This window comes from Xyrauchen texanus, chromosome 27 (genome assembly GCF_025860055.1).
Source record: "Xyrauchen texanus isolate HMW12.3.18 chromosome 27, RBS_HiC_50CHRs, whole genome shotgun sequence".
Taxonomy (NCBI): Eukaryota; Metazoa; Chordata; class Actinopteri; order Cypriniformes; family Catostomidae; genus Xyrauchen; species Xyrauchen texanus.
This window is the reverse complement of record NC_068302.1, coordinates 42,403,041-42,427,782: the sequence shown is the minus strand read 5'-3', so window position 1 is coordinate 42,427,782 and position 24,742 is coordinate 42,403,041. Positions and strand designations below refer to the sequence as shown.

At 37.3% G+C, this 24,742-nt stretch overlaps 1 protein-coding gene across 2 annotated transcripts; it reads left to right on the top strand.

Moving 5' to 3' along the window:
- The first annotated feature begins 2,948 nt into the window (after positions 1-2,948).
- LOC127621414 (tissue-type plasminogen activator-like) lies at positions 2,949-22,846 on the top strand. Of its 2 annotated transcripts, none has more exons than XM_052094987.1 (15): positions 2,949-3,083; positions 9,140-9,230; positions 9,387-9,429; positions 10,047-10,181; positions 11,804-11,914; positions 13,224-13,398; positions 13,521-13,612; positions 13,690-13,864; positions 16,206-16,291; positions 16,698-16,760; positions 18,223-18,430; positions 18,639-18,775; positions 19,839-19,979; positions 20,081-20,229; positions 20,566-22,846. In XM_052094987.1, exons 2-15 carry the CDS (start codon positions 9,168-9,170, stop codon positions 20,725-20,727), a joined length of 1,740 nt encoding a protein of 579 aa, XP_051950947.1. In that variant the 5' UTR covers positions 2,949-3,083; positions 9,140-9,167; the 3' UTR covers positions 20,728-22,846. The 2 variants fall into 2 exon arrangements, with proteins under 2 accessions (XP_051950947.1, XP_051950946.1); XM_052094986.1 differs by lacking the exon at positions 2,949-3,083 and adding an exon at positions 6,694-7,024.
- Positions 22,847-24,742: the final 1,896 nt, after the last annotated feature.

Below are 24,742 nucleotides of genomic sequence, written 5' to 3'. Positions count from 1 at the left end.
TTTTTGTCCAAATTAAATGCTGTTTTTATGGTTTTGTTGACCATTTTCACTGCTGTCTCTCCTAAATATCCACAGTAACATGCAGGAACATGAGAGGCTTTTAAGCCTGTCGTGCGTCACCACAAATAATCTGCTCACTGAAAGTGAATCAAATGAATCTTTCCAGCCAGTTGAAACAGACACTCTTAATGTGGCCTGCAGAAATACACTATCACTGAATAAATAAATGACAGCAAGATAAACAGTAAATAAATCGTCTTAATCAGATGTACAAGCGTTACAACATCTAAGAAATTCTCCAGCGGTCGTCTGCGTAGGCCTGTGGCTGCTTTGTGACAGTCCATACTGGTCACTAGATAATCTGGAATAGATGTGATGTCCTGAAACACCCCCGCACCTCTCATCATGTGTTTACCGAAAGGTTTCCTGTTGTTGTGAATAACGCTTGATGATCCATTAAGATTTACAGTGTGCAACATTATGCACATCAAAAACATACTTGAGTCACATGATACCAAAACACATGCCGTCACGAAGAACGTAAGACATACACTTATGGTTTAAAACACTTTTAAAGTAGGGTACAACTTAAGGGTAAAAAGGCCCAAAGGGGGTTTTCTATAGTGTAGATAGGGGCAATAGATATAGGGCAAAATTGGTCAACTAATGCAAATACTTTTGAGACAGGAAGAAGAAAAAGAGCAAAAATAGAACAATAACTACTTCAGAAAAGGGCGCATCATTTCCTGTTCACTTTCATCACATCTCAAGTTTCTATGAACACATTCATCTCCATTGTGATATAAATATTATTTATATTACTGGATATTTGAAGTAACTAATTACAAACTACTAATTACATCCTCTATAGAGTAATTAGACTCTGTCTGAACAGTAATTACATTATATATTACTAATTACTTTCTAAAACATGATCAACCTCGACCAGATGAAAAATACAAGGATAAACATGACACTGTTCTTTTAATTTATTCAAATGAATCATATCAAATCACATAAATTATTCATGAGCTGGCCAAAGAATTTAAAGGGGCGGCGTTAAATTAGAAAAACACATATTTTAAAATTAGACGTTAGATTTCGATTCTATATAGTATTCGGTTCTGTATTTAACGCAATGACATCATAAGTAACTGAAAAATTAAGAGTAATCCCTTACTTTACTTTTCCCAATGAAAAAGTAATCTAATTACAGTAATGAATGACTTGGTAATGCATCACACACAAAATGTCAATGCTTTTTCTCTTCTGTTTGAACATGATATATTTAGGATACCACTTTGAAAATTTTTCAGAACAAATGTATTCACCCCCCATAAAAAGCAGGGTTACTTTTGGTGTAATCACCTGGGGCAAACATTTAACATATATGACAAAGGTGCATTTAGTCTCAAAATAATTGTGATCACTTCAGGGATTCTCATTAGCGACATTACGTTTTAAAAGGTATTAAATGTTAAATTAAATGACCTTATAATCAAACTTTAGACACTGAACGTAATGTAATACAATTATTCAGTGATATAGTGACAAGCAGGTGTTTTTTTCTTGGTGCATCAGAATTTCAGCTCTCAATGAGACATGGCGAGCACTTGTATGGCCCGCGAATAATTGAGCAAATACGGGAACGGCCCTTGATAGGAAAACGGTTCCCCATCCCTGGATTAAAGGAATATTCTGGGTTCAATACATGTTAAGCTCAATGGACAGTTTTTGACACCAAAAAATAATAATGACTCATCCCTCCTTTTCTTTAAAAATGCAAAACTCGAGGTTACGGTGAGACACTTACAATGGAAGGACAATTTTTGGAGGTTAAAATGAAGAAATGTGAAGTTTATACCACATATGCTGTCCCATTGAGCTTAACTCATATTGAACCCGGAATATTCCTTTAAGACTTGAAAACCACAAACATACACAGACAGATCTGAATAAAGACCCACAACAGCCATTTAGTGGAATAAGCCACTAAATTCACCAGAGATTTGTTTAAAAGCACAGGCGCCCAACATAATTGGCCTTGTAATTATTCGTCTTAATTTTCTACTGAGGAAAGCACAAAGTCTTTTATATGCAGACTGATGGATATACAGTCAAATTAAAGTGATGGAAACACGAGAAGCTATTTTCGTCAGAGCCAGTTTTAGCAAACAATTATCAAAAACATCAGCCCAAAAAGTCACTTTAAATTAAAATGTCTGAACGAACCTGCTTAAGGGATGAAAATAGTATTTATATTACTGGATATTTGAAGTAACTAATTACTAACTACTAATTACATCCTCTATAGAGTAATTAGACTCAGTAATTACATTATATATTACTAATTACTTTCTAAAACCCTGATCAACCTCGACCAGATGAAAAATACAAGGATAAACATGAAACTGTTCCTTTAATTTATTCAAATGAATCATATCAAATCACATAAATTATTCATGACCTGGCCAAAGAATTTAAAGGGGCGGCGTTAAATTAGAAAAACACATATTTTAAAATTAGACGTTAGATTTCGATTCTATATAGTATTCGGTTCTGTATTTAACGCAATGACATCATAAGTAACTGAAAAATTAAGAGTAATCCCTTACTTTACTTTTCCCAATGAAAAAGTAATTTAATTACAGTATGTTTTGCATGAAAAGTGTATCTTTTCCTCAAAATAAATGCTGCTTGGTTTGATATTATCCAACTACTTATTGTGGCCCCTCGATAACACCACTGATGCTGCATCATTACTCACTCACCACCCACACACACACACACACACACACACACACACACACACACACATACATCATTATTGGACATTCCTGGTGCTTATCCAGCCAGTGCGTGTGTGCGCGCGCGCGCGCGTGTGTGTGAAGGACAGTTCCTCTCCCCGCCCCACATTCCCATCATGAGTGCGTCCCGTCCCGTCCCACTGCGGACCGGGATTCGTTCATAAATATCGCCGGATTCATGATTGAACACACAGAAGCACGGAGGAGAGAGAAAGAGCGCGAGTCTCTGGATTAAGACGCTTTTTACGCACATTGCACAGGACCCCGAGAGGAGAGGTAAGACATGCACGCAGCGGGTTTATTTGTGACAACAGATGTTTGGGACCTTGAAGCGTGTTGATATTGCATGTGTTTGAGTCTAGACCAAGGGCTGTGCTCCAAAACCTAGTGAGCCGTTTTAAGTCAACTTCTATATAATGCTGCTGATTTGGAAATAACAAAAGATGCCCAACAATGCTGCAGCTCGCTCAGTTTATATATGCATATATATATATATTTAACCTATAGACTGCACTAAAGCCCTACTGAAGATGCTATATAAGGTGATATGGGTAACATACAGTTATAATTGGACACAGTAGGCAGATGTACTGTATAGACAATATACACTAAAAATATATTTTAATATTTAAATATTTCAATTTAATAAGAAAATGTCATTACATTTATTTAAGTAGCCATTAAGAAAATAAACTAAAATAGCTAAATATTGTACGTTTTATTTAATTTATAAAATTGCACAATTCAGTTTAATGGAATTCTGTTATAAAATTGAAATACAGAAACCTTAAAAAGTGACTAAATGTGTGTGTGTATATAGTATAATAGCAATATAATATAATGTTATTTATACCTATACTGTATATATATATATATATATATATATATATATATATATACACATACTATATAAAGCTATGTTATATTGTAGTGTTCATAATAATAAAAAATATAATGGTAAATAAAAACATTGAGATTGTAGAGGTTTCAAATAATGTATATAAAGTATACACTCAAAAATCATTTTAATATTTATACATTTCAATTTCATAAGAAAATGTCATAAAAACTATTTAAGTAGCCATTAAAAAAATAAACTAAAATAATGTAATATTGTAAAATTAATTTATAAAAATGCACAATTCAATTTGATTGGCAAATATATATATATTTAGTGTGTGTGTGTATATATACATTATAGCAGTACACTATAGTATTATATTAAAATGCATATTAATATAAAACCCCTACTAACACTACTATAGATGGATTACATGTGTAATATATAACTGTTATAGTATGTAGTTAGTTATAGCAATAAAATTTTATATTATTTATACCTATAAAGTATATATATATATATTTGTATTTATTTTGTATTTATTTTTATAAAAATATTATATTATTTATACCTATACAATATATATATATTTGTATTTATTTATTTATTTTTTATAAAATATTATATTATTTATACCTATACAGTATATATATATATATATATATATATATATTTATATATATATATATATATATATATATATATATATATATTATATATATATTTTTTTAATAAAATATAATATTATTTATACCTATAAAGTATATATATATATATATATATATATATATATATATATATATATATATATATATATTTATTTATTTATTTATAAAATATTATATTATTTATACCTATACAGCATATATATATATTTATATATATATATATATATATATATATATATATATATATATATATATATATATATATATATATTTTTTTTTTTTTTATAAAATATAATATTATTTATACCTATACAGTATATATATATATATATATTTGTATTTTTTATATTTTTTTTATAAAATATTATATTATTTATACCTATACAGTATATACATATATGTATTATATATGGCTATATTATATTGTAAAATTCATCCTAATAAAAATATATAATGGTATATAAAAACATTGAGATTGTGGTTAGAAATAGTCAGTTTAGTTATTGTCATCTTTATATGTTTATATAGTATAACAGAGTTCAATCTTGGTGAAACTCTATCATGTTATTCTGCAGTTCCACCACTTGCAGTAAGAATCAGATTATAAACACATGCTGTACATTCTTAAAGCTGTTGTGATGGAGAGACGCCCAGGAAGTCCTTATTCCTCTTAATAACATTCCTCTCTGTGTTAAGCAGCTCACATCTGCAGAATAACAGCATGCATGCACTACGAACTGTACAGCACGATGTGTCTAGAAACGTCATTCATAGAGAGCAAATGAGAGATTCTGGGGGGTCAGACACAGTTTTAGGACTAGTCTAGGGAATGTCACAAAACTAAAAATGCATATAAGTATAATCATAGAGAAACACAAATGATCCACAAGTAAAGTGTAAAGCGGTCTCTCTGTAAAGTGGTTGTGTTTACAGCCAAATGACCTCTTTCTTCTTCAGTGACTGTTCGTGGTCAGGACATTTGGCTTTGGCTTTGTCTGTTCTTCACAAACATACTCCTGTGCGTGTGTGTTTAAGTCACATTCCAAGAGTGCTGCTCACCAGGTCTGATTTTGCTGACGTTGACATATAACTGTAAGCGTTGTTTTTGTTTGATTATTAAAGCCAGTTTCTCCTTGCCGGTTTAACTCTTTATCGACCCGGTGCAGATGCACTTTATCACAATCTGAACACAGTGTCTACCTCCCCGTGGCCTCTCTTCTCTCTCGACGTGAGATGACTCAGCTGCACTCCTTTACGAGCTATTTAACTAACTCATCACGTTTGCAGTAATCTATACCTCTATTCTTCTGTCCCGCTTGTCTTTTTCTCTTTAGGACAATGCAGCTCTGTTCTGTCTTTGTGGCGGAAGTAAAGATCGGGTTTCATGCTTACATGCACATGCATACACACTTACACACAGTACAACTTGTATGTACAGCTTATGCATGTTAAATGTACAAAGGGTGTTTATTGTGCCTTTTTTTTACCAGGCTGGGATGTCAGCATTCTGATGAGGTTTGCAGGTTATGTCAGACTGGTCTGTTGGCTGGTTTTAGAGGGTTTTTGGGCACTTTTCAGCTAGTTAGGCTGGGAGACCAACGGCTTTGTGTAACTCTTTGGATGTTAAAATAATAGTTCATCCTCTCCTAGCTTTACATGCTGAGCACTAACTAAAAGTTCATTCCCTCAAGAAAACCAAAAAAAGCTCTGTTTGATTTGAGCGACCCGTACAGCCCAACACAAGTTGGGGGGCGGGACTATATCAGGGTTGGACGGGTAATCTGGCATACCGGGCATTTTCCAAGTGGGCAGACGCTCTTTGGGGCCGATCAGGGCTGGACTGGCCATTGGGAGAAACGAGTGGGCCTGTGGGTCGTCCGCGAAACGTGCCAAATGGGCCGCGATAAGCTCAAAGGAGCCGCCGCGTTATGCAGAATGGACCACAGAATGGACCACAGAATGGCGCCACGATATGTAGATGCATAATCGCCTGAATAAGTAGGTGTACAGGTGTTCCTATTAAAGGTGTCAGGTTGTGTTAAGACTCATTGTTTGCTTAAGTTTCTTTCAGTTTGAACAGTTTGAATAGATTTGGCCCATTTGAACGATCCGCTCATTGTAAGTCAGTGGGATTTTCTTAGATTTACGATTGTCCGCTGTACGAAAACCGTCATTCTGATCAGTTCGAAAAGTCACAGCAACCCAAATCAGACCAGTCTGAAGGTCTGTACCAAGTTTGGTGGATGTAGCTTGAAAGCTGTTGGAGGAAATCCAATTGATAATTTAGGTCTTGGTTAAGGGACTTTGGAAAAACCCTAAAACCAGGACTGTTCGTCAAGCCAACATAATTAGTTCGTTTTTGCAGTATGTTTAAAACAAGAGACACAAATATGCCAGTGAAACAAGACAAAACACAAAACGAAATAACTTACTCTGAAAAGAGGTCGTGCAGTTTTGCTTCTCATGTATATTTCTGTCTTTATTTTTAATGGGAAAGCGAGACAAAGCTGATTAAGAATGGGATTTTATGCAGTGCTCTGGTTTTATTCGCATGTGACTAAGAGGGAGTTTATTCTGACTCAGTATGAGGTGTTTTAAATGAGGGCAAATGATGAAAGAAGCCAGAAGAACCGACGGAAAGGAAGTTCAGAGAGGATAAATAGAGAAAAGACAAGGATGTTTCTACAGATGCTTTGCTCAAAGGAAAGGTCAGATAGATATACTTTGTGTTTGTATTCTCTTGCTTTCTGAGTCAGTTTGTGTTTCTCTTTATGTGTGTTTTGGAGGGGCATTTGCATCTTGTGTGTGTGTGTGTGTTTCCTCTTTCATGCCAGCATGGCATTTCCTGCAGAATACAGAGCCTGTTTATCTGACGACCTCAACGAACATGCAAACAGCGTTAACTAACCACAACATTCAGCGCTGGTGCTTTATATGTGTGTGTTTGTGTTTGCATGTGAATGTGTGTGTGTGTGTGTGTGTCGTTGAGCCGGGGTATTATTTGCCATCTGGAATGAGGGTTACATAAACAATCCCATCTCAATATATTCCACGACGTCTCTCAATAAAGAGCTCATAAAAGCGGCATGTATTATAATTGTACAAGAATTAGACAAACATTGTTAAATATAGTTTTACGGCACGTCATACTGCAGGATATGTCAACTTCCCAAGTCTCGGCTTGTAAGACACGATTGTATCTTCATCATTGCACTTGCTGTTATGCAGCTGCACAAGAAGTTCATTTTTGGCTGTTTTATTCAGCTGCAGTCCTGCAGGGAAAAATAGAGACACAGAAACATTTTTCTTACATGAAATCAGCAAAAACACAATGAAAATCTGTTTCCAATTAAATCTCACTGAAGTTATATGGATGTGTGGGCATTTAATGCTTAAGTCTGAAAACAGCAGGATTTAATGGTATTATAATTGTTCTCTTTAGTCTGACATTCAGAGAGTCCCTTTAGAAAAGAGAGTTTAAAATGACCACAGGATGGAGAAAAGACGCTCTGCTTCTGACAACCACACACACACACACACACACACAGACACACACAAACACACACAAACACACAAACACACACACACACTCATGCATGAACACAAATGATGTCCACACACACACACACACACACACACACGCACACAGACACACACACTCATGCATGCATGCACACAAATGACATCCACACACACACAAACACACACACACTCATGCATGCACACAAATGACATCCACACACACACACGCACACACGCACGCACACACACACACACATGCAGGCACGCACACACACACATGCACACACACATGCACACACACAGATGCACACATACAGACTCACGCACATGCACGCACACACACACACACACATGCACACACACACATACGCACACATGCACACACACAGACACACTCACACACTCACGCACACACACAGACACACACACACACACACATGCACACACACACACAGACACACACACAGACACACACACACACGGATAATAGAGTGATTCCTTCAGTAATCGGACTACATTGTTTTGCGCTGTAGATTCAAAAGAACCGACTCATAAGAGTCATTCACTTGGGAATCGGACTACACCGTTCGTGATGTGTGTTGCGCGCTGTAGACTCACCGTAGTTTAACTGATAATGTTGTTGATGTGTTGATAAAGTGGCTGGACAGGAAGTTTGTGGGTCACTTCCTGTTGCCCGATTAACTGGAGTGTCTCACAAACAGAGCTGACCATGTTTGCATGCGTGACTTGGGGATAAAAGGAAGTACTTGTGTGCATCACAAAATTTGTGAGAATAACCAACTGAAAATGATTATATTAACTATAAATATTTGACAGTAATAAATTTGGTTGCATAAAGAACGTTTTATAAGCGCTCAGATAATATTAAGACATTTCAAGGGGGAAATCTCATAACACAAGAAGAGAACAATACACAGACTGTCTCTTTTTACACACTAACCCGCTACTTTATCTCTAATTCTACATTTCTTCAGGGCTGTGAGGAATCATTTACAATATGAGTCATCATGAGCAATTATGAACGAAGTCTTTGTGTAGTGCTGATTGACAAAGTTTAACAAAAACCCCTCAACCATAAATCAAAGGTTGCTTTTTCCCATCTCAAGAGAAATAAAAATAGACACACGTCTAAAAATAAAGCAGATGACTCGTCTTCATCTCATTACTGTCTATTACATGCAAAAGTGCGTGTGATATTGAGACTTGAATGATATTCATGCTACAGTCGAGGGGGAACATTTCATGTTTACTGTAAAGAAAGACTTTATTTTGTCTTGCAGGATTTCACAGAAGCATCTGAATGACAACATGAGTTCATTACTAAAAGTGTTGCTGCTTCTACCTGCTCTGTACTGTTCTGCAGATAATACAGTAAGTGTGTGTGTGTGAGAGAGCGTGTGTGTGTGTATGTGTGAGTGTTTGTGTGAATGTGTGTGAGTGTTTGTGTGTGTGAGTGTGTGTGTCTGTAATCCCCCTATAGATGATCATATGTACTGTTTATAACCACATTGTGCATCTTTCTCACAGGAGTTGCATCAAAGACAGAAACGAGGTTCCCGTTATTATAGTGGTGAGTTACACTCTGACCTTAGTCTTTTCTTGACCTCTTGACCTTTGCAACTTATCTAATCCATTCTACTCTTAACACATCAGTCTATGGTAGAGATAGTAAGAGTACTACAGTAGGATGTCATTTTGAAATAGCGTGGCTCCGTAACAATGCTCTGTATAAACATATTTTTACAAATTAGGCTTTTTATAGCATAAATGTATTCACCAATTGTGGTTTAGTGATGAGGAAAACATCTGCAACTATTGCAATAGATTTTTGCAGATAACCGATTAATCTGTAAAACCGATATATAGATCTACTTTTACTTACTACAATATGAATAATATGACTATGAGTGTAGTTTAATATTCCACATGCATCCTCAATGCATTGAGTGTAGTCCATGTAGTAGCGCTCATTAGTGTTTCCGCCCGGAACGCTGTCTTTCATTCCGTCTCATTCCAGACTGAATCACCGTTTGTCTTCTGTCTGGTTCTCTGCCGTCTCTTTCTTGCAGCTGCAGCTGCTCCAGTCTGTGTTTTTTGATGTGGAGGAGAATGTTTCACTCATTTGCATCTATTCATGTCTGACCACAATCATTGTGTGTCCATTTCCATCTCATTTGTGTGTGTCAGAGGTTTGTGTGGACACTGATTCGGCCGCGATCAGGGACATTGGGGTGACGTGGTTGCGATGGAGGGGTCTGAAAGTCGAATTCTGCCGCTGTGTCTTACAAGGAAGAGTGCGCTGTCATCAAATACCAGTTACAAGTGAGTGACACACGTACACTTAAAATATCTGAATAGCATCGCATTACAAAATAGCAATACAAATGTCATTTATTCGACAGATAGCACAAGCACAATAACATGAAAATGAAGACATGGAGTATTGTGACACCTTGTCTAGTGTCTTGATATTAAAGGGACAGCTCACCCAAAATGTGTATTCATTTACTCACCCTCATGCCATCCCAGATGTGTATGACTTTCTTTCTTCTGCAGAACACAAACACAATTTATAGAAGAATAATTCAGCTCTGTTGGTCCATACAATGCAAGTAAATGGTGGCTAGAACTTTGAAGCTCCAAAAAGCACATAAAGGCAGCATAAAAGTAATCCATACGACTCCAGTGGTTAAATCCATGTCTTCAGAAGTGATACGATAGGTGTGGGTGAGATACATATACATTTTTAAGTCAGTTTTTACTATAAATATCCTCCCTGCCCAGTAGGTGGCGATATGCACGAATAATGTGAATCAAAAAAACTGAATGTGAAAGTAAAAGTGGAGATTTATAGTAAAAAAAGGGCTTTAATATGAAATTGTTTCTCACGTATATCTATCATATCACTTCTGAAGACATGGATTAAACCACTGGAGTTGTATGGATCACTTTTATTCTGCTTTTATGTGCTTTTTGGAGCTTCAAAGTTCTGGTCACCATTCACTTGCATTGTGAGGACCTACAGAGCTGAGATAGTCTTCTAAAAATCTTAATTTGTGTTCTGCAGAAGAAAGAATCTGGGCTGGAATGAGGGTGAGTAAATGATGAGAGAATTTACATTTTTGGGTGAACTGTCCCTTTAATGCACCGAATTACACCTGTGTGAAATTGAGGGGAACCGACCACTAAAAATCACTGCAACAATAGCTGATTAAAAGTCACTGAGCAAAAATGATGTAAATGTAATTTCATTCTAGAGAGTTACACACACACACACACACACACACACACACACACACACACAGTTGTGTTTCCATGTTTTATGGGGACTTTCCATAGACATAATGGTTTTTATACTGTACAAACTTTATATTCTATCCCCTAAACCTAACCCTACCCCTAAACCTAACCCTCACAGAAAACTTTCTGCATTTTTACATTTTCAAAAAACATAATTTAGTATGATTTATAAGCTGTTTTCCTCATGGGGACCGACAAAATGTCCCCACAAGGTCAAACATTTCGGGTTTTACTATCCTTATGGGGACATTTGGTCCCCACAAAGTGATAAATACACGCTCACACACACACACACACACACACACACACACACACACTTTGTAAATCAAACTATATTGTCATTCTGTGGTCTGAGATCACAGATTAAAAACAAATGTGTCATTTTGAATAATTGCTCAGTATTATTAGTGTTTTGACCTGACCACAATTTTATGATTGTTATGTCATAAAGCGTGTTCTATTCCTACATATAAAATGATGTAATTATTATACAGAGCTGTAACAAACACAGTTCATTATGAATTTTTTGGAAATAGACGTAGCACGCTTAAAATAGTGTTTTACTATTTAAATGTCACACAAAGCAGGATATGAATGTACTATAGTGTGTTAATGTGATTTATTTTACTCTTGGTGTTTTTCAGAATGTTTTGTGTCTAAGTGTTATAACGGAGGGGTTTGTAAAGAGGCCGTTTACTCCAGTGACTTTATCTGTCAGTGTCCGCCGGGATATAAAGGCACCCAGTGTGAAATCAGTAAGTGTTTTTTCTTGTTTTGTAGTAATATAAATATAATAAAGAAATATAAATATAACTACTTTATGTTAAACATATAAATAATAATGATAAGAAATATAAACATCGATTTAATTATTAATTATTTTAATTCAATATTATATCTTAGAAGTCCAGAACAAAATATGCCATCCAGAGGGAAAAGCATGCAATAAAAATAATTTATGATAAAATGCAATATATTTTCGGAAAGGGGAGGAGCTCAGCTTTCTAATGACACATAGATTGAGCTTGTAGTCCACTCAGAGGTCGAGATATTCAATGAAATAATGAGGGTGTTGCTTGAACTGAACATTAGACTGAATGTCTATGGACGAGCACGTCTGTGAGGGCTAAAAAGCGTTAGAGCGCCCCCTACAGTTCACATCTGTGAGGGATAAATGCGTTAGAGCGCCCCCTACAGTTCACATCTGTGAGGGATAAATGCGTTAGAGCGCCCCCTACAGTTCACATCTGTGAGGGATAAATGCGTTAGAGCGCCCCCTACAGTTCACATCTGTGAGGGCTAAATGTAAGCTACAGTTCATCGTGAGGGTAAGCGTTAGCCCCCTACAGTTCACATCTGTGAGGGATAAATGCGTTAGAGCGCCCCCTACAGTTCACATCTGTGAGGGATAAATGCGTTAGAGCGCCCCCTACAGTTCACATCTGTGAGGGGTAAAATGTGTTAGAGCGCCCCCTACAGTTCACATCTGTGCATAGAGAAAACATATTTTAACTAGTGATTGCTGCCATCTAGTGGAATAAAATAAGACTTTTCAAAGTGAGGTCGAGTGAACAGAACCAGAATTACAGGTTTACAAAGTTAGGACCAAAAAAATAAAAATAAAAAAAATAAGAAAAACTTTCTGTTTATCATAAGATTATAAACACATGCAATATAATTTATGAATAATTGCAGTCTTCTTTTTTTATTTGGGATGATTTCTGAAAAATTAGACAAATTTTTTGCAATTAGTCCACAGTGTGTGTGAATGGTGAGCTTTTAAACTGAAGTGAAGAATTGCAGGCGGCCGCCCAAAAATGCCCCAGAGTTTAAGGGGTTAATTTAATTATACATTATATTTATAGTAAATATTCCCTTTTAAATATCTGCAATATAAAAAGCTATATTTTGATAGTAACTTGAAGTTTAGTTATCTGCTTTTTCAAATGGGACTGTATGAGTATCTTGTAACCTGGAAAACTACAGTTTCAAACTGGCGTTCCCAAACTGGCGCACTCTGTGTATGGTTTAATGCTGTCTTCATTTCCTCCTCATGTCTGTAAGGTATGGGTGAGAGATGTGTGACGGGTCAGGGCACAGGTTACCGTGGCACCTGGAGTATGAGTGCGTCAGGACTGGAGTGCGTTAACTGGAATTCCAGTTCACTCCGAGGAAAGAAATTCACGGCCAGGAGATCAGAATCCAGCTCGCTGGGACTGGGCAACCACAACTACTGCAGGTACGCACATACGCATAATACAATAATAAACATTTGATCACGAGTCGCATCTGAAGCTGTTGCTTGTTGTTGGTGAATATCTATAAATCATAATATTGTTCGGATGATATTTTATTTTTCAGGAATCCGGATGGAGACACTAAACCCTGGTGTTATGTTTATAAAAGTGCTCAGATGACGTGGGAATTCTGCTCATTGCCGACTTGTGTAACAGGTACAAACACACAAACAGACACACACACGTCCACATCCACTGTGCATGTAGTAACGGTGTGTGTTGTGTTGTGTCAGATCCCATTAAGGAGTGCGCGCAAGGGTCAGGCCAGACTTACAGAGGTACAAAGGCGGTCACACGCAGCGGTTTGAAATGTTTACCGTGGGATTCACCCGCCGTGTCTCATAAGATTTACACGGCATGGAGATCAGATGCCAGAGAGCTGGGCATCGGCAGCCACAACTTCTGCAGGTACACACAAACACACCTACTTAAATTGTCTCACACTCTCACTACTTGATTTCATTTGTTTACTAACAACGTCCAACAGGGTGTGTTCATGCACCACAGGAGATTCATGCCATTAAAGTCATGAAAATTCCCAGCACAGCGTCATTTCCAGCACATCTCACATTCTGTATTCTGGAAATGATGCTGATGGAAACAACATATTTTACTGTTTCTCAAATATAATGACTGACTCTCTTGTCTTGAGGCTAATTTCATGGATTCAATTCTACACACAGTTAAATCCGATTTACACTCTTTTTGGCATAATTTGGCGTACGGAAAAACGGCATATTTCATCTCAAGCTCTTCACTGACACTTCTGTTCCTCTTGGTTTATAACTGCACTAACTTTTGGAAAAACTTTACTGGGGCAAAATAATTTGGTGTGAAGGAAATGATGCTACAACTGTGGGACAGTCGTCATTTTTGAAAACAAATATAGAAATTATTTTCACACAATAAATTGTGTATTTTTCTGTAAATGTACATTCATTGTTAAAAGTGGTAAAGACGCTGGCTATCACCCCTGGAGTTCGCTAGTTTGAATCCCAGGGCGTGCTGAGTGACTCCAGTCAGGTCTCCTTAGCAACCAAATTGGCCCTGTTGCTAGGGAGGGTAGAGTCGCATGGGGTAACCAAATTGGCCCGGTTGCTAGGGAGGGTAGAGTCACATGGGGTAACCAAATTGGCCCGGTTGCTAGGGAGGGTAGAGTCACATGGGGTAACCAAATTGGCCCGGTTGCTAGGGAGGGTAGAGTCACATGGGGTAACCAAATTGGCCCGGTTGCTAGGGAGGGTAGAGTCACATGGGGTAACCAAATTGGCCCGGTTGCTAGGGAGGGTAGAGTCACATGGGGTAACCTCCTCGCAGTCGCTATAATGTGATTCGCCCTCATAGGGGCACGTGGTGAGTTGAGCGTGGATGCTGCGGTTGATGGCGTGAAAATCAAATTACACCTATAATATGCTAAGAAGGATGTTTTGGGTGATTATATAAAACAATTCTAATTTTGACAGTAATTTTATGGAGCACTCATATTAATTAAATGCATTTTTCATTAAAAGCATCATTATAGTATATATGTCAATATATCATGAGTAGTCTGGGTAGCTCAGTGGTAAAGACTGGCTATCACCCCTGGAGTCGCTGAGTGACAGCCGTCTCCTTAGCAACCAAATTGGCCCGGTTGCTAGGGAGGATAGAGTCACGTGGGGTAACCTCCTCGTGGTCGCTATAATGTGGTTCATTCTCGGTGGGGCGGGTGGTGAGTTGCTCGTGAATGCTGCACGCGCTGTGTCTCCGTGGCAACGCACTCAACAAGCCACGTGATTGACGGTCTCAGACACCCGGATTAAGGGGAATCACTACGTGACCACGAGGACTTAAAAAATAGCACATTGGGAATTGAGCAAGCCAAATTGGGAGGAAAAAGGGGGAAAAAAAAAAATATGTTTTAAGCATAAAATTTTATTAAAAAATACTTTGTAGTTTACCATAAAAGTACATTCATTGTTAAACATAAAATTATACTTATAATTAAAAATATATATATTTTTACTTTGTAGTTTACCATAAAAGTGCATTTATTATTAAACATAAAATTATACATATAATTAAAAATATATATATTTTTACTTTGTAGTTTACCATAAAAGTGCATTTATTATTAAACATAAAATGTAATAAAAAAATATATTTTGACTTTGTAGTTTACCACAAAAGCAAATGTATTGTTAAACATAAACTTTAAAAAAAAAAAAAAAAATTTACTTTGTAATGAACCGTAAAATTACATTTATTGTTAAACATAAATTATACAAATATTTTGTGATCTGTCCATTTTAATACAAATCAAGCCACGGGACATTGAAGAAACACACTTAAACACACACTCAAATGAACAATACTTATACGTAACTATGGTAACTTAATGAATTGTTTTTGTGGTTATTATGAGAAATAAATATAAATATTTATTGAACTTTATCATATTGATGTTGCTGAACTTATATAAAAGCAAAAGATACTCAAAACTGTACTTTCACTAATAAAAAAGTGCATAAAAATGATAGAATTACCTAGTAGCATGTAAATAGCATGTTATATGAATAGTGTAATATATCAAAGTACCATCTGCTACCATCACTGAAGCATAGGATCCATAGGATATGACCTAGTGATCTCAGAATGGTTAAAGGGGATATAGGCACTCCTTAAGCCTTAATCATGGTACAATCACAGTAAAACACGGCTTTAAGCGGCTTATTGCTGTAATATTCACTGTGCATTCGTTCTAACACAGGAATCCAGACGGTGACCTCGGCCCCTGGTGTCACGCTTATAAAGGTTCAAAGCTGACCTGGGAAATCTGTGAGGTGCCCAAATGCTGTAAGTACACTCTGTTTCCATGACAACTGATCAATACAGCCCACCGATGCATTAGTCATTGAATTACAAGCATGTTGCCGATTAGTGTGACTAACAGATGCGGTCGCATGTTGTGTCTTAGAGCGAATGAGTGTGATCAGTTCTGTAATATTTTACTGTAATTCACTGAGGATGAAGGTCTAATATGTAATCTCATGTGTATTGTGCTGTGTGACACCACATGGGCTCATTGGTTTGTTTTTCAGTCTAGTAACTGTTGTCAGACATGTCATGTTTTGGTAGAAATGTACACTGTTTATCTGAATCACATGTTAAGACAATATGCAGTTTTATCTGGAAAGCATAGGGTTTGTGCATATTTGCATCTGTTTGCATTTTTTAATCCATGTTTGTATTTCCTTCACAGCCAAGAAAACTCCATCAAGAACAACGCTTGGACCACGAGCCCCTACAACCAGCAACAACCAAGGTGAGAGAAAGAGAGATCATTAAAGGGATAGTTTACCCAAAAATGTAAATTCCTGTAATCATTTACTCATCCAACCAAACCGGTGTGACCTGCATGAAGTTTAGCACAATGTTCATGTATAGCATACAAATACCAGGGGCTGTCAAAGTCCAAAAAGGACCTCAAAGTACACTATTAAAATATATTATGTTACATTTATGCTATAAAAAACAAATAAAACTGGCAGCTCTGGTTGCCAGAAATTCACAGTAAAAAATACTGTGACAATGTTAAAGTCATTGGGCCTGTATATTTTACAGTTCAACACGTAAAAGTACATTTATTGGTAAATATAAAATGTATAAACGTTTTTATTTGTACTTTGTAGTTTACCGTAAAAGTACATTTATTGTTAAACATAAAATGTATAAACGTTTTTATTTGTACTTTGTAGTTTACCGTAAAAGTACATTTATTGTTAAACATAAAATGTATAAACGTTTTTATTTGTACTTTGTAGTTTACCGTAAAAGTACATTTATTGTTAAACATAAAATGTATAAACGTTTTTATTTGTACTTTGTAGTTTACCGTAAAAGTACATTTATTGTTAAACATAAAATGTATAAACATTTTTATTTTTACTTTGTAGCTTACCGTAAAATACATTTATTGTTAAACATAAAATGTATAAACGTTTTTATTTTAACTTGTAGTTTACCATAAAAGTACATTTATTTTTAAACATAAAATGTATAAACGTTTTTATTTTTACTTTGTAGCTTACCGTAAAAGTACATTTATTGTTAAACATAAAATGTATAAACGTTTTTATTTGTACTTTGTAGCTTACCGTAAATGAGCATTTATTTTTAAACATAAAATGTATAAACGTTTTTATTTGTACTTTGTAGCTTACCGTAAAATACATTTATTGTTAAACATAAAATGTATAAATGTTTTTTATTTACTTGTAGTTTACCGTAAAAGTACATTTATTGTTAAACATAAAATGTATAAACGTTTTTATTTGTACTTTGTAGCTTACCGTAAAATACATTTATTGTTAAACATAAAATGTATAAATGTTTTTATTTTTACTTGTAGTTTACCGTAAAAGTACATTTATTGTTAAACATAAAATGTATAAACGTTTTTATTTGTACTTTGTAGTTTACCGTAAAAGTACATTTATTGTTAAACATAAAATGTATAAAAGTTTTTATTTGTACTTTGTATCTTACCGTAAATGAGCATTTATTGTTAAACAAAAAAAAAGTTTTATTTTACTTTGTACTTAATGAAATAGCATTTATTGTTAACATAACATTTATTTTTACTTTGTAGCTTACCGTAAAATACATTTATTGTTAAACATAAAATTTATAAACGTTTTTATTTGTACTTTGTAGTTTACTGTATGGCTTGTTCATCTTTATTTTCCTCTCTGTTTCTCGCTCTTTTCTTCAAACTTTCTGCTCAGGCACCTGTGGTCAGCGCGTTGAATCCCTCTCAAACGCTCTGCCCATGTTTCGGATACTCGGTGGTCAGGCCAGTGACATCAGAGAGCAGCCGTGGCAGGCGGCCATCAATGTATATCTGCCCCGTTTAAAACTGCATAGCTTCCTGTGTGGGGGTGTGCTCATCGACTCCTGCTGGATTCTGTCAGCCGCTCACTGCTTCCAGGAGGGGTGCGTACACACTCAGGGTTACCTGAGTTTATCATTGGGTGTGGGTTAGAAATAGTTATCGATCCACTTACTGTAATTGCACTTATTTGCGTCTCGTTTCTTCCTTGTGTTGCGCTTCTTTGCATATTTGTGAGATTATTTGCCTGACAGAGATACAATTACATTTTGGTGAGATAATCATTTTTAAGCTCCTGTGATGTGTGTTTAGGTTTGGAGAGGATCGTCTGCGGGTGATTTTGGGTCGGACCTTCAGACTTCAGAATTCAAGCAGTGAGCAGATCTTTGATGTAGAGAAGTACTGGACCCATGAGCAATATGACGATGACACTTATGATAATGACATAGGTGAGACTTAAGAATGTGAACAATCGAGATTGCAGCTGTCACAATAAAAATTGTAAATCATTACTCTAATGGCAAGAACATCAGTGCGCAAACATGACCGTTTCCTTTACTATTTTACATAAAAATGTATACTTTATATTGAAAATGAGTAACACCACAGACGTTATTCATAATAAGTTATTAACAGATTATCAAGATAATAAGGAAACGATACTTTCCGTATTTTTCAGATTTTTTTTTGGCCAGTTATAGTCGCATAAATTTCCAAAAGTGTTTCATAACCTGTTTACCGGTTCATATTCTTGATTATTTTTTATAATAATAATTATAAATGATATCTGCGGCGTTATACATTTTTATCAACAACAAAAAAACGTTTATTTACAATCATAATCATATTTTATTTTAATATGTTTAAATATTTATTTTAGATTTTTTTAATGATTTTTTCTATTGCCTTCTCTTATAAGAAGGTATAAAATAAATTTCCACAAAATTTCCCAATTTGGTACGCCCAATTCCCACTACTTAGTAGGTCCTCGTGGTGGCGCGGTTACTCGGAATCTGCGCATCTGATCATGTGACTCGTTGTGCATGACGCCGCGGAGACTCACGGCATGTGGAGACTCATGCTACTCTCCACGATCCACACACAACTCACCACACGCCCCATTGAGAGAACCACTAATCACCACCACGAGGAGGTTACCCCATGTGACTCTACCCTCCCTAGCAACTGGGCCAATTTGGTTGCTATGGAGACCTGGCCGGAGTCACTCAGTACACCCTGGATTCACGACTCGCGACTCCAGGTGTGATAGTCAGCGTCAATACTCGCCGAGATACCCAGACCCCAAATATCCACAATTTGATTATAATAATTTACATTTAATTTGTATTCATGAAATGTGGAATCGCTCAGACAAGGTTTGCAACACTTCCCGCAGAATATATCTAACATGAATAACCAGTAGGACTTATATTATGTTGTATGTAAATTTGACTAGCGATTATGCATATAAAGTTGCATTTAAATTGTGTCATTTCCTTTTCACGCGTTCAGCTCTGCTCAAGTTAAAGAGTGATTCTGGTATCTGTGCGGTGAACTCCCCTGAAGTCCTGCCAGCGTGTTTACCAGAACCGAGCCTGGTTTTACCGGACTGGACAGAGTGTGAAATCTCTGGATATGGGAAAGAGGAAGAGTGTAAGATGATTTAATCGTCACGGTTGTTCAGATTACACTGATGTGAGGACAGTTAGCCTGGTCCGGTTGTTTTACTCTTGTTATGTTTTACTCTAATTTAGTTTCTGAGTTTTACGCCGAGAGAATCAAGCGAGGTCTTGTACGGTTGTGGCCGCAGGATCAGTGCGTTCCCGAGAAGCTCTCTGGGCGTCTGGTGACACAAAACATGCTGTGCGCAGGAGACACGCGCGGTTTGGACGACGCGTGCAAGGTAAGCACATTTACTATATAGCTCTCTGTTCTTACTGCATGCTATCAATTGACTCATTTGTGCATTTGTTCCCTAAAGGATACTTACAGTAAATGAGACTCGTTTCGAAAGAGCAACATATGAGCAATTAAATGTAACAATTACATGCAAACACAAACACATTCCCTTCACCAGCGAAGCATGTAGTTATAGTGCGTAGAATACTGTAAGTACGCATATTAGGACGCACTCCAAGAGTTACACACTGCACTTCCTGTTATACTCAGGAAGTGACCTCATAAGTGTCATATTTACTTGATTTACCCTCTCGATTGATCTCTCTCTGTCTTGCTTTAGGGAGACTCCGGTGGCCCTCTGGTGTGCCCGAAGAATGGCAGAATGACACTGATGGGTTTGATCAGCTGGGGCGATGGTTGCGGGAAGAAAGATACGCCTGGCGTTTACACACGTGTCACAAACTACATAAAGTGGATCTCTGGCAAGATGAGATCTAACTGAGACAATAACAAACATCATTAACACACAAACTACAGTGACCGTTGTGTACTGAATATAAACAAGGCGATGGACTTTTCATGACCCTACCTTAAAGTCAGCTTGAACGTGCAACCCATTTTACTTCTTTAATGTGAAATATGTACGAGTGTAACGGGATGGTCAATGAGGAACTTGCATGTGAGTTTACTAAAACATCTAAATTATTATATGTAAGTTATTATATATTTGTAAAGCATATATTTGGAATAATGTGCACAGTGGCGTTGAGTAAATGGGGTCGATCTTGATTTCATGTTGACTTTAACATCTAGTTAGCATCATGCTAACTGGGGGCTCAACATGTTGACCAGCTCTAGATCAAGAGTAGTTTTAGTGTAATGAATCAGCTACTACAATAGTTTGGTAGAAGGAACCATGGGATATTTGGAAATAGTAATACAGATCTCAGAGTTGATCGTTATAGATCGCATGAGACGTTTGAATCAGAGGACAGTTTTCTTCCGTTTACGTCACACAAGTGGCCTTAAATAAGTACTACGTGACACAAAAGACAACTTTAAGTGTTAAAGGTGCTGTAAGCAATTTTAGCCGCTCTACTTCCATGAGATTGAGCCGCTGGATTAGCCACGACACTTTTCTCTAAAACCCCTTACTGAGGCCGACAACATGCAGAAACGGTTGTGCGAAGGGGTTAAAGGAATGGAGGAGGCGAGAACCGGCTTGACAATATAAATACGATTTTAATTATAAACTGAACCAAAAAGACAAACACACACACAGGTGTCGGACAGCCGTCCGGAAATCTCTCTCTCTGTCCCACTGCAGCTTCCAGTCGGCCTTTATCCCTCTCTGAGGCTTGATTAGCCTGATTAGTGGCCGGGTGTGCGGAATCACGACCCGTCCCGCCCTCCGTCCTGCCACTTTCCTCCCTCGTTCTCTCAGGTCTGGGAGCCCCCGGCATGACATACACCCCCCCACCCCACCCCTTTCCCTGGGGAGGGGCGTGCCTTCCGCCCCGTCTGCCGGCAGGTCATCCCGGATGGAAGGGACAAGGGGAGGGAAACATGGCGTAACGGCGATCGTGCCGAATTAACACAACATTTTAAAAAGAGAGGGTAAAGGCCAACACGGAGCAGCAGTGGGACACTTACTCTTACTCGCCGGTTCTCCGATACGCCGTAGCTTGGTCCTCGGCCACTCCTCCAACCTCTAATGGACGACAGGCAGACCTCCGGCCCCTTGTGGACGGAATGCCCCGACGTGTTTTTGGTGGACGGTAGTGGTCTCCCCCGCCCCTGGCAGCGGTAACCGCTCCAGGTGGTTGGTTGGGAGCCCCTCCTCCCCTCGCGGTCGGCGGCCGTTCCTCCGCTTCCAGGCGGCCAGGCTCCTCCGTCATCCGGCTGCTCCTTCTCTCTCTGTCACATTGCCGTCTTCGGTCGGCCTTTAACCCGGCCCCGCCTAAAAACAACAGCTGCAAAACAGCGCCCTCAACAGACAACTGTTATGAACAACATGGCATAAAAGTGGCATTAAGCCTCAAAAATGAGCTGAAACTCCAAAACTATGGGACACTTATATCATTAATATCTTTCAGCGAGTAGGAACATGTGTTTGCATCGCTTACAGCACCTCTAAAGTGCAAACTCAGATTTAGAAATGCACTTAGTCCTTTGAAAGTACTTTCAATAAATGTTCAAAACAGATTTATATACACTTTGCTTTACAATAGTGAGAATAAGCGATGGCACTTTTCAGTGTGTGCTCTGATTTGTCACATGATGCTTCTATGTAATGCGTGTCATGACGTTAGACATTAATAACATGTTTTTAACACTACACATCTGCTGGCTCAGAGAGAGACGTTTGTTTCATGGTCAGTGTCGCTGATTCAAACAAAAGCAAGTTTGTTACATACTGTGTATTTAACTGGACTTTAACTGGAAGTTTTTTGACTGCAAAAATGTTTGACTTTGTTAACCGAGATCTAATATTAACAGATCAGATAGGTAGTATTTAACTATTTAACATATTTGATAAACCTTACATTTTATACATGGTAGTAGCAAGTACTAAATTATTGTTTTTATGTTGCTTGACTTTTTATAAAACTTGAAATGGAAACGTCTGTCCCTTGTCTTTTGTGTAACCAACATTTGCTTCATAAACGACACACAGTCACACATGAACTGCACGCAACTGTTGCGCTCTATAAGACACATATAAATCAAACATACCACATTCAAGGATGTAAGGAGAAACCACATTCAAGGATGTAAGGAGAACTGCTCACGTTTACAGTGCAGGATGATTTACAACTAGTGTGCATGTGTGTGTGTTTGTGTGTGCATGTGTGTGTGTGTGTGTGTGTCGGCACGTGTGTGTGTGTTTGTGTGTGCATGTGTGTGTGTGTGTGTGTCGGCACGTGTGTGTGTGTGTTGTGTGTGCATGTGTGTGTGTGTCTCTCTCTGAGAAAAGAAAGCATGTAACATTCAAAAGTGTTTGTGCATGTACGTTAGCATTTGTGTGTGTGTGTGTGTGTGTGTGTGTGTGTGTGTGTGTGTGTGTGTGTGTGTGTGTGTGTGTGTGTGTGTGTGTGTGTGTGTGTGTGGTAATGTTGGATGGATGAATGTATGTTGGATGTAGTTCAGGGATAAAGTTAATCTCTGTGAAAGAAAGCATGTAACACTCAAAAGTGTTTGTGCATGTACGTTAGCATGTGTGTGTTTGAGTGTGCATGTGTGTGTGTGTGTTAGTGCACGTGTTTTGTGTATGTGCGTGTGCACGGGTCCAAGGCTTTTATATTTGCAAGCACACATGCACATATGTGAACATGATGAACATGCTCATGAACACTCTTATTTTTGATCTCCCTCATTTTTGACCAGGAACGCCACAAGTGTAACTTTTGTCATTTTGTACAAAATAAAAGCATTTCAAAACAAACTTCCTGGTTAAACATTAAAGCACACTAGTGTGATAAATGCTGCTGAAAGTTTTCATATTTCATTTAATATTGCCAACATTATCCAACATTATATAGCCATAAATAATGCTTGTTTCACTCAAATAATGTGAGGTGCTTAAGCTCAAGCCAATGAGGTCTGTGATCAATAAGTTTCAAAAAGAATTGCAAAATGTGCTAATTGAATGAAAACAAGTTGTCAAAAAGATCTAATTCAATATTTGGTGATAATGTAGCATAATGAGAGATTTATATGCAATTTTTATAGGCCGGTCATTTTTGACCGGGAACACTAAGTGGGAAAAATTTTTTTTGGGGAAGTTGTGATACCCCGTGTGAGCAAAGTCAATACGTTTTAGTCCAATAGGATGACATTAACTATCATTTTCAGGCCAAAGAAAATCCTCTTCAGGTCTATATGATGTGAAAAATAGTGTTTGATAGCAGAATCTACGGTGAAAAACCCCATGATTCAGCAGAGAAAACTTCTCCAATCAGATAAGGGCGGCCAACAAAGCCCACGAAAGGTGCCTCGGAGTGACTGCCCACCAGGTGTGTCGCAAGATTAATACATTCGGGACTCGAGCCCAGATTGATTTTGGTCAGAATTGCAGGTGTTTGAGTGGAACTGAAGAGGAAGTTAAGTAAGTGTTGGTTATTGCAGTGAAATGCCAAATGAAAACCAAAAATCGATACGGTATCACCCCATAAATATATTGTTAGTTATTTTCTGACATGCTCTTGTTATAATCAATCAATGATGATTATTTGTGGGCAACTGTGGCAGGAAAGAGTGTCTTTGCAGACAAATAAACACCATTTAAACGTTTCGTAAATAGTGGTGATTGAAATCTATAATAACAAGATCCAGTCACCGGGAAACCCGAACAAATGACATTTTGACCGTTTGCGTGTTTGCTGGGGTTTCTCATCAGCTTTGTTTTGGATGAGATTAACAGACAGGCATGTCCAAAACAAACAACCAGGGAAACGTTGTTAAAGTAGGTGTGCCATTCTTCCTTTTGTGTAGATGAGGAAGGAATTACAAGAATG

What these genes read in the sequence shown, in the direction of transcription:
- LOC127621414 (XM_052094986.1), top strand. Translation starts at nt 6,915, where the DNA reads ATGAGGGCAAATGATGAAAGAAGCCAGAAGAACCGACGGAAAGGAAGT. An exon ending in ATGCTTTGCTCAAAGGAAAG is followed by an intron (nt 7,025 to 9,139) that starts GTCAGATAGATA and finishes TTTGTCTTGCAG; the next exon opens with GATTTCACAGAAGCATCTGA. An exon ending in CTGTGAGGTGCCCAAATGCT is followed by an intron (nt 16,292 to 16,697) that starts GTAAGTACACTC and finishes TTTCCTTCACAG; the next exon opens with CCAAGAAAACTCCATCAAGA.